This window comes from Fukomys damarensis, unplaced genomic scaffold, assembly GCF_012274545.1.
Source record: "Fukomys damarensis isolate Sample0158 unplaced genomic scaffold, DMR_v1.0_HiC HiC_scaffold_28, whole genome shotgun sequence".
In the NCBI taxonomy this organism is placed as follows: Eukaryota; Metazoa; Chordata; class Mammalia; order Rodentia; family Bathyergidae; genus Fukomys; species Fukomys damarensis.
In genome coordinates, this window is record NW_022900940.1 from 27,833,216 (window position 1) to 27,848,974 (window position 15,759).

Consider the following 15,759-nt stretch of genomic DNA (forward strand, 5'->3'; position numbering starts at 1 on the left):
GGTTTGTTTTTTTTTTTTTTTTTTTTTTTTTTTTTTTTTTGTGGTACCGGGGATTGAACTGAGGTCCTTGTACTTGCAAGGCAGGCAGTGGAACCACTGAGCTAAAACCCCAGCCCTTCCCTGTTACTTTTGATGTGTGTGTTCCATGCACATCCTCTGAGCAGCTTGCTTGAGGCTAGAGCCTTGAAAAAAATGCATGTGGGACTTTTCTACCAACCTAACACCATCTCTCCCCTGGTAAGGGCCTCCCTCATCCTTTCTTTCCATTCCTGCTAGGATACTATATAGTCAGTCCACAGCAGTCAGAACACACTGCTCAAAATGTTCAGCCGAGGAAAACCATTCTAGCTAATCCCCTCCCCTTCAAGGACTTGTGGTCATCTTTAGAATAAAATCTGAACTTACTGTGGCCTCTATGGCTTCCCCTACCTCACCAAGGTCAACTATTCCCATTATTCCTTGCTCATTGACTTTGGGGTGGATTTGTCTTTTCGGTGAATCTCCAGTAAGTCACTGCTGCTGCAAGTCCAGCTATTCCCTCTCCTACATTACTTGTCCCTTGATCTTTATCTTCTGACTCTTGTTATTCAAAGTTCAGCTTAAATGTCACTTTTTTCTAAAACCCATGATTTTCTGTCATCACTTCCATTCTGGAATATGAAATAAAATTATTTTAAAATTGAGTTGTAATATGCATGGTGGTTTCAAAGTGTGTCCACAGATTCTATGCTACTCTTCCCTTGGAAGGCTGGAGACCCTGTCCAAAGGCACCGTGGCTTCCTTCTCACTTGGTCTCTTGAATCTCACTCTGGAAGAAGCCAGGTGATAGATATGCTCTGTGGATACTCTAGCACCCTGTGGACAGGTCCATACCCAGCATGGACTTGCAAGGCACACGTGAAGCCTCCGCGGCAGCCCTGTCAATCCTGGCCAGCCCCTCGGAGGACGGAAGCCTTGGCTGGTGTCCTGACTCCGTCTTCATGGAAGACCCTGGCCCAGCTAACTTGGCACTATATTCCTGGCCCATAGTGACTACATGAGATAAAAGTGTTTATTTTTTAAAGCTGCTAAGTTCTGTGGTTATATATTACCCAGTAGTAGATAATGACATACAAAATTTAAGGTGCACATTAACATTCAGAGTAAAGCTTAATAAAATTTCCCTTAAGAGAGGCCTATATACCCAACACCTAGAACAAGAAGTAAATATTTTTAGGACATAGAGGCTCCCTTAGTACCTTCCAAACCTTCTCAAAAAGTAATCATCATTTTGCTCTTTGTTCCTAGAGGTCAGTTTTTCCAGTTGAACTAAGGCAAATGAAGCCCTACAGCATATTCTATTTTGTGTCTTTTATTAACTCACTGTTACATCTGGGAGATTCCCTCATGTTTAGTACAATGTGTTTAGTACAGTAATTTCACTCAGATGTGTTCTCATCTACCTTATTCACCGGACCTGGAACTGTGCAACTTCTGGCTCTTCCCCAAAGTCGAAATAACCGTGAAAGATAAATATTTTGAATTCAGGACACTGAGGCAGCCACAACAGCACAAGTGAGTACTCCTGAAAAAAGACTTTCAGAACTGCTTTACATAGTGGCAAGAATGATGGGACCAGTGTGTTGAAGTGAGGGGGCTTAATGGGAATGAGTCTTTTACTGTGACACATTTTTAAATTTGAAATATTCATATTTTGTGCTTAAACCTTGCAAATGCAGCAGTAGCCCATTCTTTTCTTTACTGTGTAGTATTTCATAGTGTGGGACACCACCCTGTTTTACTTTCTTCATTGTACCTGTTACTATCTGCACTTATTGGCCTGCTTTCCTTCTTGAGTATGAGTTCTGCGAGTGAGACTGGGCTTGGCTGGTCTTGCTCTTTGCTGTGCGTTTAGCATCTAAGACTGTCCAGCCAAACAGTAAGTGTTCAATGAGTATTTGTTGAATAAAGGGAATGGATTCTCCCTCATTCTTGCCCACCCAGCATACCCCTGAAGGGGTCATCCGAGGACTGTTGGGGTGTTTTGCAAAAGAAAAAGCTCAAATTACTCATGCGTCTTTGGTTTCTACTCTGATTGTGTTTGGCAAGTCATGGGCAGATTCTGATCTGATTTGACTATTTCTCCCCAAGTGCTGTGGGAAAGATTAAGTATGATGATAACAACAACAACACATACGGGACACACAGTACTTGCTGTGCTGATCTAATGAGAGTAGGATATTCCCCCAGTGGGCTTTGCTGCCAGAAGCAGCTCGTTTATGGCAGGGCTCTCTTGTCGCTCTAGGGGACACTTGTTAAAAATGTTAGGAGAAATAAGTGGAATTATTTTGTAGTATATTTTTACCTAACAGAAAAAATGGCATCATTATGTCATAAATACGAAACATCATTAAGGATATGCGTTACATTTCCAAATAGGAAATGCGAATTGCAGTGTTTAGTTGGCAGTTGCACCACTTCAGACCAGGTATGTTTCCGGTTGCTCACTGGCTACAGATGACCCATGCTGCCAACCTGGACAGCACGGCTCCAGATGCTGTTTCCTGACTGTTCAGTGCTAAGCAGTTCCCAAGACAACATGGGGTCTCATCTCTTGGGCACCTGGGAGGCAGAGGGAGGCAGATTCATGTGGGAACAGCCCTCTGGCTGCAGACCCACATGGTCTCTAGGACCTTAAGAGTCACAAATTCTGTTTTGAAGTCGGGCATGCAGTCACTTTTGCATCATCAGAAGCAAGGTGCTGCTCTGACTAGCCTGGGAGCATTTTTTGGGGGAAGAAGGGTAGCAGGTGGTAGGACCCAGGGAAGCCATGCATCTCACAGGACAAGACCCCACTCTGGAAGCTTGCACAGATGTGTTACTTGGAAAGTGGCACACATACTAGAATTTGAATTTTCACCCCAACTCACTTGCTTATCTGTTCCTCCACCCCGCATCCACAAATATTCTCTGCTTGCCTTTTTGTCGGCCTCCGGGTGACAGCCCAGGTCCAAAGACACTGGTCAGTAGCTTTCCAAGTACATGTCTTCAGTGCAAGAGAGCCCAGCAGTGCAGTGTGAGGGAGGAAACCAAGCGCTGGTCAGGGAGAGCTCTGAATACATGGCATTTAAGCTGTGATGAGAAGTGGCTGGTGAAGAAGAGTGGCAGGAGAAGACCACCTGGGGACTCTGCACAAGAAACTGAACGTGCACAGGCCTTTGGCCAGGAAGAGCTTTGCAGAGATTTGAGGAAGTGACTGGAGGTGAATGAGTGAGCTGAAAGAGGTGCCTGCATTGGGCAGGACAGAGGGCAGCTTCACCTATGCTGGCCAACAGAGGCAGGCAGCCCCACTTCTGTAGTTCCGGTGTGGGGAAATAGGGGCAATGACTCCTGTAGACATGGGTCAGCCCCAACCACAGCAGGCTATCCTGGAGTCCTGGTCCAGGGAGGTGAGACACTCTCACCTACACATCTGAGTGGCCAGGTGGCCTGCTATTTAACTGTCTTTTGAGTTATAAGCGGATTGTTACCTCTCATTGTACTACTACATGGTTTAATCTCATAGTAAAACTTAAGAACTATGTATTGAACGTAAGCCTCCACCACAGACTTTGAACAACTTAGGTAAAAGCAAATCATTTTCATAAACTGCTCACGTTTCTGCCTTCATGAAAGCAAATTTTACCGCCCTTTAGCTGAGGCTGACCCTTGACTTCAGAGGACCCTATGGGCCTTTGACTTCTGCTCAGGCCTCTGCTGCTTCACCTGGAAAATGTAGATAATATAGATAATAATAGAACCATGAAGATGTATCGAGGCTTAATAACATGTAAGATGAGTGAGGCCTGTAACATGCCAACCAGTGCTTCAAACCCTCACTTCATTTTCTCCAGACCCTAAAGGAAGTTTCTAATATCACCATGTTAAATATGCTGAAACAGGCTCAGAGGGGCAGTGCCTGACTCCAGGTCACACAACTAGTTGGCAGCAGAACCACATTTCGAATCCAGGCAAACTGGCTCCAGAGCGCACACCTACAGCTACCATCCACAGCAGAGGCAAGCTGAGGGGGTGGGCAGGGTGGAGCAGGGGTGATAAATACTTGGTAAAAATGGAGGCAGGACAAGGAGTGACAAGAGACACTCATCTCTTCTCTCTGCCACTGTATCCCCGATGTGCAGCACATAATAAGTGTTGAGCAAATACATGTAAGAATCATTACTTCAAAGAATGCTTATTCACTACGATATGGTAATACAGAATGAACATGTATAACTGAAGTCAGACCATGGCAGGCCGGTGCCCATGCCATGAGGGATTTTGATGATTCTAAGGATGAAAATCTGCATGCGATCTCGGATCTCACTTCCTCCCCGACCTCAGGTCCTTCTGCCCCTTCTATCCCCTCCCCTCCCCTCCCCTTCAGGCACATTCATGGACTGCTATTATAGTTTATATCTAGATATCTCGCCCAACACTCAATGATTGGACCATGGGGGCATGGTAATGATCAGGGATTAGTCCACTGACGAGTTTAGAGCTGACTTCTTAGGAGTGGGATCTGGTAGGAAGAAGTGGGTCACTGAGGCTTTGGCCTGGAAGGGGTTGCTCTCTTCCTGACTCCTCCCTTTCTCTCTGCTTCCTCAGCCATGCCGTGAGCAGTTCTCTGCCATCATGCCCTGTCTTGGAGCCACTTGACTGTGGACTGAAACCTCAATGAACTGAGCCAAAATCAACCTCTCCTCCTTTAAATTGTGGGTGCTGGGTATTGTGTCTTAGCGAAGACAAAGTAACTAAGGTACCTGCTATTCCTCACTCACAGGATTTTTCCTCGTGGCCTTTAAACTCTACTGTTTCTAGGTTGCCCTATGTTAGTCAGTGGCATTTCTTGGTTCTGGCTTGCACTGTCTATTTAGGTCTCGTCAAAGCTTACCTGTTTCCCTAGTGTGGAGAAACAAGACCCTACCACACAGTCACACTCTGTCCCTCGATTTTGCTTCTACTTTCTTTGCAGCATCTAAAACTGTTTAATTTGGTCGTGTGCTTTCTCACTATCTTGCCCTGCCATGCAGTAGAAGGTCAGCTCTTCAAAGGCTGGGATTTCAGCCTGCTTGGCTCATAATGCTGGGACAGTACCTGGTACACAGCAGTATTTGTGGAAGCAAAGGAGAAACAGGATCAAAGAGAAGGAGGAACAATGGAGAAAGAGGAACCAGAAAGTCAGAGGCCTCAAATGTTATTTGTTTTTATGATTTTTACTTTCAATGGAGAGGGACATAATCCTAATGACCTGCAGAGGAGAAAAGGGAGAGGAAGGGAGCAACAGAAGAAAAAGGCTAAAGAAGAAGCAGGAGATTAAGCAAGGAAATACAAGAGCAGAGCTCAGGTGAAGGACACTCCTGGGGGTTCTCCCTCTTCACTGAACACCACCCATGGATGTTACAAGCTTTAGGTGTGGAAAGGAAAGAAAAATTTTATGTGCAATGGCTATGAAGAGTTTTTCATCCTAACAGCCATTTTGGCTAGTTAGCCCTGGTGGGAAACCATGAAATTCAAAGCTGGGCCGCAGCTTTCCCTGCCTTACCCCTGGGACAGAAGCTTGGCTTGGATTCCACGAGGGTCCCAGGCACTGGAGATTGCCCTGCAGCACAATAGCTGGGAGGGGAGGCAGGACAGGGATTTCCCTCCTTCCTGTTTCCCAGAGACTCCCACTCATGATGATAAATCAGCTCTTCCCCCAGTGCCATGCTGGATATGATGGGGAACTGTGTCGTCCTCACAGCACCAGCCTGGCAGCAGTGTGATCAGAGACAGATGGCTGACCATTTGGCTAACCAGACCACGCACAATGTAAGATGGTTGGCTCTGAATGGCCAGCACTTGTTCAGGCCCGGTGACCCTTGGGACAACCTGGCCTCTCCTTTGTTGGGGCTGAGAATTTCAGCCTGAGTCCTTCTGTCTGTCTTACTCTCTCCCTACATTAATGGCTAATATAAGATTCCTCTAAATGGGGCTAGGGATTTATCTCTGGTTCTGGTGCCTGCCTTGTAAGCACAAGGGCCCAAGTTCTATACCTGGTACAAAAAAAAAAAGATTCTTCTAAATGGCTCAGCCAACTGGTGTTCTCATCTGAAAGATGCCCTTTGAAGTTGTGCATTTCTCATGACCTTGTGGTTAACTGGCGCTGTGTAAATTCTCAGAAATGAACTCTTGCCCAGGGATGAATGAGCATGACTTCTGCTCCATGCCTATGCCGGAGGCCTTCACCCTTCCCCTACCGGGGCTTTTTCCTCCTCGGCTGGCTCGTGGAGGCCAGAAAGGAATGGCTGAGGGTTTCTGAACCACACCACAGGGGTTGAAACAGCCTACACAGGCTCTGCCCTCTGCCTTCAATCTCATTGGTGAGCTTCTAGCACATATTAGCTTCCATTACCATATTTAATGTCATTAAATAATTCTATTTAATGCTGTATTATTCGTCTTGCTATTCTGCATGTAGGTAAAGGGAGGCTTGGAGAGGTTCTCCCTCACTGAGGTAAGGGCTGACTTGGATCTGCAGGCAAACTAGAGGAGAGCTGTTGTGGGGAGCAGTGTAAATGCCTTCTGGGAGCTGGAAGGGGATCTTTAAGGTGAGATCTCTATCTTGTGGAGCTGAAGCTGACAAACTCTACAGATTAATGCTGCTCTGAGGTTCTGGTTTGTCTGAAATGTTCCTGGTTCATCCCAAACTGATTTTGTGAGAAGAAAGAAACCAGATGCTCTCGGTTTCTGGCACCTGACTGTTAATGAGGCACCGTACCATCCTCCTAATCAGCTCTAATCAGCCAACCGATGGTGAGCAAATCTTCACGCTTCTTACGCAACCACCTTGCTGTGGCTTGGATATGTCCCTTAAACTCATTTACTCAAATTCATATATTGACTGGAATGGGGACTTTGTGGCCCTACAGTGGGACTGGGGCCTGACAAGGAGAGGAAGAGAGACTTGAGTGGGCACACTCACTGTCCCACCCTGTGCTGCCCACGTGTACAGTGGCCAGAGGGCCTCACCAGATCTGGTACAGACACCAACCCTGTGCTCTTGGACTTCCCAGCCTCCAGAGCCATGAGACAAATAAACTTCAACAGCATACAATTATCCTGTCTGAAGCACTGTTTTGTTACAGTAACAGAAAACACACCCCCATGCAGGGTCCTCTCTCCTCCTGAGTGGGATGGTATATATGCGTCTAATTATGGTGATGAATGCTATTACTTTGCAGAATGGTTTAAGCCTAAAGTTATGAAAGACACAGTAAAAGGAAAACCTATATATTCAAAGCTAATTTTACTTCCTCTATTTTAAGATGTAACCCTTTGAGTTGCTCCATAGGCCTCTCCACCTCACCCTCACCCCCACGCAGGATACATCCCTGCTGCTACTCCTGTGCCCAAAGCAACAGTTACAGCTGGAACTGGTCACCCTTTCCCTGAAGCCTTTGCAGGGCAGAGCAAGGATAGACATCCAGCCAGCAGAGGACAGCAGAGACCACAGAGGAAAAGGAGTGAGCGTAGCCACTCTCTCTCTAAGACTCTATAAGTTGTAATGTGACAATGGCACGGAACCAAGTGGCGTCACGATCTTCCTTTGTACACTTGAGGAAACTACCCACCGAGGAGCTGCAGACTGTGTCCCCACCCCAAAATGTGCATGTTAGGCACTGAGTGCCTGTGTGATGATCCTGGCAGGTGGGGGTCTTTGGGCACAGGTTTGAATGAGGTCATAGGATAGAAGCCCAGGAGGGCATGAGTGCCCTTGTAAGGAGATGACCAGACCAGAGTTCTCTCTGCCTCACAGGAAGGCAGCCATCTGCGACCCAAGAGACCCAACCATACTTGCTCCCTAATCTTGGAGTCTCGGCCTCCAGATCTGTGAGAAGTAAATGCTGCTGTTCAAGCTGCCTGGTCTCTGATTTTGCAGCCTGAACTAAACACAGGAAGGAAGAGGTTTCTTTAAGGCCATAAATAGAAGTGGTACAAAACCAGGGAAGGAGCTGAAGCCACAGCATTACCTGGAGAAATCCTGTGGTCTGTCACATATCCATGGCTGTCCTGTAGAAGGGGCTACAAACATTCCTAGAGGCTCTGGGGGCAGGGGGAGTATAGCAGAAGGGGAAGGTGGTCTTTAGAACAACTCGCCTGGCCTGTCCTGGGAAAAACTGGCCTCAGGAGGCAGAAGCCAGTCATCACTGAAAGGGTGTTACTGGCCCCTCTCCCAGGATCATCCTGGAGAAGCAAAGCAGGTGGGTTATGCCCAATCCTGGGTTGTTTTCACAATCAAATGAAGATTCGAGCAGAAAGAATGGGCCTCTGTGAGCACAGGCGGTTGACGGGAAAGGAGGCTGGGAAAGAAGAGTTTCTTCCAGAGATCTCTCAAGCCTCTCAGGAACCCCACCCATCCCTGTCCACTCATCCAAGAGTTCAGAAAGGCTCCTACCAGGATGTCCAGGCAGGCGGCCTTCAGCAGGGTGATCTGGTCTGCGATGGTCAAGCTGGTGAAGCCTGGCAGACGTTTAGCAAACTCCACGATCTTAATAATGCACTTGGTGGCCAGTTCACTGAACTTGTCCCACAGGCCCAGGTCTAGTCGGACTCGATGGTCAGCGCTGGAATTCTGAGAGAAAGAAAAAAACGCCATGAGTGTAGTTTCCGGAAGCCCAAAGTAGGCAGGAAACTAATGTGTTTTCTATTAACGGGCTGTGACATTAGCCTTGACCATGGAGCTTCTTGGTGGGATGGCTAAGTGTTTAGTCTGGATTTTGTCAAAATCTTACATGTGTACTCCTGGATAATCAAATAACAGATGGAGGGCAATTTACATGCAATTATCCAGTTAGTGTCAGAATGAGGATATTATTTTAGAACCATACTGAATTAACAGCTCTGAGCATTTGCCCTCAGTGGTGGCTAACATCTTTCCCCACCCCAGTACTGGGAATTGAATCCAGGGTCTTTGCACTGAACTGCATCCTTAGTCATTTTGTTTTTTATTTTTGAGAGTGGGTCTCACTTAGTTGCCATGCTAGGCTAGAACTTGCAGTCCTCCAGCCTCAGCTTCTCAGAGTACAGGGAATACAAGCATGTACCACTGCACCTGGCAGTTGGTAATATCTTAAAAACAGGCAATTTGCCACACGGGTATCCTCATGGGAAAACACACCACAGCCTAGGAAATAGTCTGGCCCAAGTCAGACTTGAACTGAATAGAACCTGTAGATTTAACCAGAGAAAATTAGGGACGCGGTAGATGATACCACAGGGCTACAACTGTCAACATCCTGAATGCCAGGAGCCCTATCAAACCCACGTACAGAGTTTTTCGACAAAGGCATTGCAAAGGGAAAAAGGGATTAAAAGTGAATGAAACCCAGTATACCAGTAATAACAGATGACAGATGATGATTGTAACAATGCAATGAATGGCAGGGAGCATTCAAGGGAGGAAGCGGGGTCTGTGATAAAATACAGATGTGCCTCAGATGCGCTGTGCTGAACAAAAGAAGGCAGACGTAAACGCCTATGCATAGAATGAATCCATTCACATGGTGTTCTGGAAAAGGCAGAACCGTAGTGAGAGAGACCGTGTTACTAGTTCACAGGGGTTGACCACAAGGTGCATGAGGAATGAACCTTTTTGGGAGTGATGGAAATGTGACTTTGGTGTCATGGTTACATGACTGCATACCCATCAAACCATATCTTTAAGGAAGATAGAAAAATTACATTGTGTAAGTTATGCTCTAAAAACTTGACTTAAAGACTAAAGGACTTGTTTAGGTATTTAAATTCGAGAGATCAAAGTGTTTGAGATGCTAGTTTTATTTTGGGGAGTAGTTATGGTATTGGTAGTTTGTTTTGTTTGCAATGTTACTTTGATTTAGAATACATACTGAAATATTTATGCAGTTTACTTCAAAATGACAAGTAGTGGAGAGTATATTGGTAAGATTGGCTGTGATCAAAGGGGCTCATTATAATATTCTAGTTTCATGTCCATGGTTTGCAAAAAATTTGAAATTTTTTCATAATAAAAATGAAATATAAAAAGTGACAATAGTTGTGAATACCACGACCAAAAAGCTTTGCATCTCAAGGCTTCCCAGTGGCCTTATGTATGGTGTCAGATGAGCCACTTGTCTCAACCTGTCCTACTCCTTGCTCTGATCCCAGGAAGGGGACTCTAGTCTGGCCAATCAGAGTACTACCACCACCTTTTGGACACCATGATTGGCTAAGAAAAGTATATGTGATTCAGAGCAGGCCAATGACATTCAGTTCTGGGACTTTGGTGGGAAAAACCAAGAGAAGCTGTGTTAATGAGAGTGAGTTTTAGGGGTCAGCAGGGGGAGAAAGCTTCTAGAAAAATGAAGCCAACTGGGCCAGGGATTTAGCTCAGTGGTTCTGCTGCCTGCCTCACAAGCCAAGGTACAGAGTTTAGTCAATGGTACCAAAAAAAAAAAAAAAAAGCTAACCTAGAGGAAAGCTTAGATGAAAGACAGAAGAGTGGTGCATCCTGAAGATAAGGAGCTGCTGGATAAAGCCACACCTGATTTACACATGGATTTTTGTATTTTTAAATCTTAAGCTGATTTTCGCTTCCATCACCTGCAGCAGCAAGAATTCTGGCTAATGCATTTGGGAACTGTCAGCACTTAGGGAAGAGGTTCTACCTCCCCACCACCCATCCACGCCTGCCTGGCTAGTGCAGCAGCCTGCTCACTGCTCTCCCTCTTCCCACCCTGGCCTGAGCAAAGCAAGTCTATGCTCATCAGAATGACAGGGGGCTCCTTAAAAACACAATTCACTGCTCAGAATCTCCAATGCTCTCTCACCTCACTCAAGCTGAAAGCCAAAGTCTCTTTGGTGGGCGCCAGGGCTCTACCATATCAGGTTCCTCCTCTGACTGACCTTTATGTCCCCCAGCCCCTGCCACACAGGTCTTCTCACCACACTTGATGAAGCCAGGCAAGCTTCTGCCACACTTCTGGCACTGGCTGCTCCCCCAACCTGGATTCCTCCCCAGATTGCTGCAGAAGGCACCCCCTCATTCCTTCCAGCCATTGATCAAATGCCACCTTCCCTCAAGCTTTCCACTGGCCCCTCTAGGAAGGCTACATTACCCTGCCATCCCTGGCACTACACACTTCATCCCACCCATGCTTACAGCCCTTGTCTCCTAATGTATATGATCACATCTGTTTTTATCATCAGAACACTCATTATCCAGTGAGCACAGAGCAGAGACTCAATAAGGTCTGTTGAATGACTCAGTGAGCGAAGTTCTCACAAGTCCTTGCTTGTTTGAAATGTCCTAGGATAACTCATATTGAGGCCGAAGTTCAAAGCTGCTGCTTCTTCCAGGCAGTGGCCTAGAACAGCTCATGAGGGCTTGAACTCTGCTGCCTTCGCAGGCAGGACTGAACCATCCCATAAGAGGCACGGCTCCCCAGGGCTGCTGCTTGGCCTTCTGACAAGTGTACCATGCTCAATAAAGGGTACTCTGCATCACAAACTAGTATTTTTAGTTCTCCACATCAGTTAAAATCAGTCCATGGGAGTCAATAAAACTAGCTGTTGCTTTTAATGTCTGCCAGAAAATTCGAGTTTGCATTAGGAAGGCCACAGACATCCTAAAAAAAAAGAGATTCCATCATTGCCTTCCCCAACACTCCGTGCAGACACTAAGCATGCATCCTCTGGATTTATTTTATTCCTTCCTTGAGGACCTTGGTGGAATACAGTACACTCAGGGGAACAGAAGATCAAAATGTGGGGCTATTCGGGCTGTAATTAAATTTAATAGGCAGTTTATCTGGTTCGTGGGAAGATGACATGGAAGAGAAGGACAGAGAGACAAGCTCACGATGGGAAATCATTTTACAACAGAGCATCCATCTGGAAAAAAGACATTGCCCAGCCCGGCGAGTGTGAACAAAATCTTCATCAGCGTTGGGCGAGGTTGCTCCATCATGTGCCGGGCGGAGAGAAGAGACTGTTGCACCTTCTATTAAAAATAATGCACAGATGTGGTAACGGCATGTAATTCTAACTCGCTATTATGCAAGCTGAAGGGATGAGGCAGTTAATAAAACACAGAATAACCTGGTGTTTTATTATACTGGTCGCTGCATTCATAGGCACGAGGTTTAAAATGCCTTATACATTACCTTCTGGCTGTGACAAATGCAGGGTCCCGGCCCGTCTGGGTTGGTGATGAGGTGCCATGGGGAGCATGGAGGAAGCCAGGATTTTCAGGGGTATTTAAAAAATGTGTAGGGAGGGAAACTAGGACACAGGGAAGGAGAGAGGAGAGACATGGTAGGGAGCAGAGGCTGACCAGTATGCGGCTCTCTTGCCTCAGCTGCGGGGCAAAAGGTGGGTCTGGGGTGTCCATGGACGGCCTCTCAGGTGGGGCTCCAGGATGCCTTCCCAGAATGCTGTATGGGGCTGGCCATATGGAGGAAAGCGCCCTACGGCCCCCCAGAGCCACTTTAAGTCACAGAAAAGCTCAAACCCACGATAAAATCCAATTAAACAGCAATTTCCACCACACAAATGGATCCCTTCCTTCGGCTGGTTTGGTTCTATCTGCAATGCATGCTGCTTTTCTGATTGGCGTTACCTTCAGAACAAGACCTGTACAGGGAGGCTGAATAACCAGTTGTTAAAGTGCCATTATGACAGATTCTAGGTACCATGCACTGCATTTTATTCAGGGCTTATTTGGCTAAGGAGGAAATGCAGAATTTCTCTAGAAGAATAGAGTTACAGTTCTCTAGGAACGTTGAAGGCATCCATTGAGGCCGCCTCCTCCTTTCCTAGGCCTGACCTCTTCCGTGCATCCTGACAGATGGGTGTCTTTTTAAGTTCTGTCTGGAGCCTCCAGCGCCTTGGGGAGAGCGAGTTAATTTTGCTTCAAGTCGCCCAGTGTTTGTGTTACTTCGTTACAACAGCTGTAAGACAAAGCATAGTGGGCGGACAGTAATGTGTTGGAAACTCAGAACAGTATAGGCAATGCAGACAAGGCAGAAGTGTCCGCTGGAAAAGGACTGAGGTTCATGAAGTTATGGCGGGTTCAGGATGAGAACTGTGAGATGACACAGCAGGGCCAGCACTCAGGTTTTAAGTATTCAGCTGATGGCATGTTAACTAAAATGAAAGGCGAGTCTGCCAATGGTTGGAAAGGCTCACCTATGCAGACTCCTAGAAAGTCTGTTGGTGGGCTGCTGATTCTGTTTGTGGTCATTTTCTAAGTAGTTTAAAGGCTTCTTAAATCTTCAGTTAAAATTCAGGAACGCCCTTGGGGTGCGGCTTGTGTCCCTCCCATCCTGTGAGGACACAGAGCAGCATCTTGGGCTGGGGTCGTGCTGCCTGGACACTTGTCACACCCACCTTGCTTTTCCAGCACCTGAGCTCGTGGCTGTATAAGATAAGATGCTTCTCACAAGACAGAGAGGAGAAAATATACCCTTACTGCTCACCGCCGCTCTGCCAGGAACTGTGTGAGGTCCTCTGACACATTTTTCTCACTGAGCCTCTCAGGCAACCCCACAAAGTAGCCACCATTAAAATTCCTACTATAGAGCCTGGGCCCCATCCATCATGAGGAGAGCCATGCCTGCTCCTGACCCAGCCGCCATCGCTCAAGTGCCAGGAAGTAGCCTGGGCCCCAATCCACCACGGGAAGGAGAGCCACACCTGCTCCCGAATCAGCCGCAATCGCTCCAGTGCTAGGAAGGTAGCCGCGCGGGTGCCCCCGAAATCCCATAAGCCCCCCTCCCAACTCTCAGACCTCCTGACTGTGCCAGTCTTTGGACCCACTCTGCAGAGGCAGAGGTGGTCATCAAGGGTATTTTTCTGAGTTCCCAACTTAGAACATCTTTAAAGAAAGGGCGTGGGAAACCTGTAATACAGCGTTGTGGAGTTCAACCATTCAGAAGGTTGGGGAACTCAATCTGGGCCTTGCAGCCCGAGGTCAGTCATCGTCATGGGGTTCAATCATCAGCTAACTGAGATCAGGGGTCTTGCATCCTCACTCTGTCTGAGCCATTAAATGGTAAATACACTATATTGAAATTCTGTTCACTGCAGACATGTTCTGGACTGCTTCTTGACTTCAATTTAATTCAAATGATTTAAAGGTGATAGACTAGTGATTACCACCGGTGGTCAGTGTCCAAGTTGTGTTTGATCTTAATGTGTTGCTGATTGTATCAGTTGGGATAAAGCATTGCAGTTGATTTGATGAGCTGTTTTCTCCGATGTTATGAAGATGAGAATGTCTGTGGGTCGTTAGAGACACAGAAGCTAGGGCGCAACTATATCAGGAAGATTTGGGTGATAATCCAGAGATTAAACCAAGGACAGTCCGACAACAAAAATAAAAATGAGAAAACACTTAAGCAAGACACAAGGACAGACTTCCAGTTTACCAATGGCAAACAGTAGGGCAAATGAGGATGAAAAGGCCGATAGTCAAGCACCAGGACACCGTGAACTCAAAGGACAGGAAGTAACAAAACAGATCAATCAGGCTCTAGAAAAATTCAAAATGGAAATAATTTCCCAGATAACCATAGAGATAGTGAGCAAAATGGAAGTTGTGATTCGAGACTCTAGAGCAGAAACTGACAAAAAAATACATGAGCTCAGGACCATGATAGAAGTCATGAAGGTCCAGCATAAGAAAGAAATGGAAAAAATAAACGCCCAACATAGGAAAGAAATGGAATCCATAAAACAGATTCAAACAGATATCCAGGAGATTAAACACGCCATTGAAAGTGTATGCAACAGAATAAAAGAATGTGAAGACAGACTCTCAGATACAGAAGGTAAGATTGCAGTGACCATGAAAAGAGAGGTCTCTTAAAAACAGTAAGAGATCATGAGAAACCGATCCAATAACTCCTAGATGATGCAAAGAAGAATAACATAAGACTGATAGGAATACATGAAGTAGCAGGAGAAAATACAAATGACTTAAAAGCTGTTCACAGAATTAATGACAGAAAACTTCCCAAACAGAGGGGAAGAATTTGACATTCAGATAACTGAGGCATATAGGACCCCAACTAGCTACAATAAAAAAAAATCTACACCTAGACATATAATAATCAAGATCCCAGAAACCCAACAGAAGGACAAAATACTACAAGCAGTAAGAGAAAAGAAACAAATCACATACAAAGGAAAGCCCATCAGAATCACAGCAGACTTATCAACACAAACCCTTGGGGCAAGGAGAGCCTGGAATGAGATAGTTCAAGTACTGAAAGAGAACAACCTCCAACCTAGACCGATGTATCCAGCAAAACTCTCTTTCAAAATGGATGGGGAAATAAGACACTTCCACAACAAAGAACACCTGAGAAACTACATGAATACCAAACCAGCACTACAAGCAATTCTAAACAAGATCCTAGAAAAAGACAATGAAGGCAACAACACCATGAGGCCCAACAGAGCAAATCAAATAGGCAAGGCAAAACATTAAAAGGAGAAGGTGAAAAAGTAAAAAGAGTCACCAAAAGGCCAATACCCTGTCAATAATGTCAGTATATATCAGTTATAACCAGCAATGTCAATGGATTTAACTCACCAATCAAGAGAAATAGACTGGTAAAATGGAATAAGAAGCAAAATCCAACAATATATTGTATACAAGAAACACACCTAGTGCAAAAAGAAGCCCATAGACTGAAAGTGAAAAGATAGAAAACAATTCTCCATGTGACAGGA

At 45.8% G+C, this 15,759-nt stretch overlaps 1 protein-coding gene across 3 annotated transcripts in view; it reads right to left on the minus strand.

Moving 5' to 3' along the window:
* Positions 1 to 15,759, minus strand: part of Rarb (retinoic acid receptor beta) — a 712,875-nt gene that overhangs the window by 8,338 nt on the left and 688,778 nt on the right. For all 3 annotated transcript variants that reach the window (XM_010640163.3, XM_010640165.2, XM_010640164.1), the window contains one exon: positions 8,456 to 8,632. In XM_010640163.3, the coding sequence (XP_010638465.1) occupies positions 8,456 to 8,632 (177 nt within the window). The remainder of the gene's footprint in view (positions 1 to 8,455; positions 8,633 to 15,759) is intronic.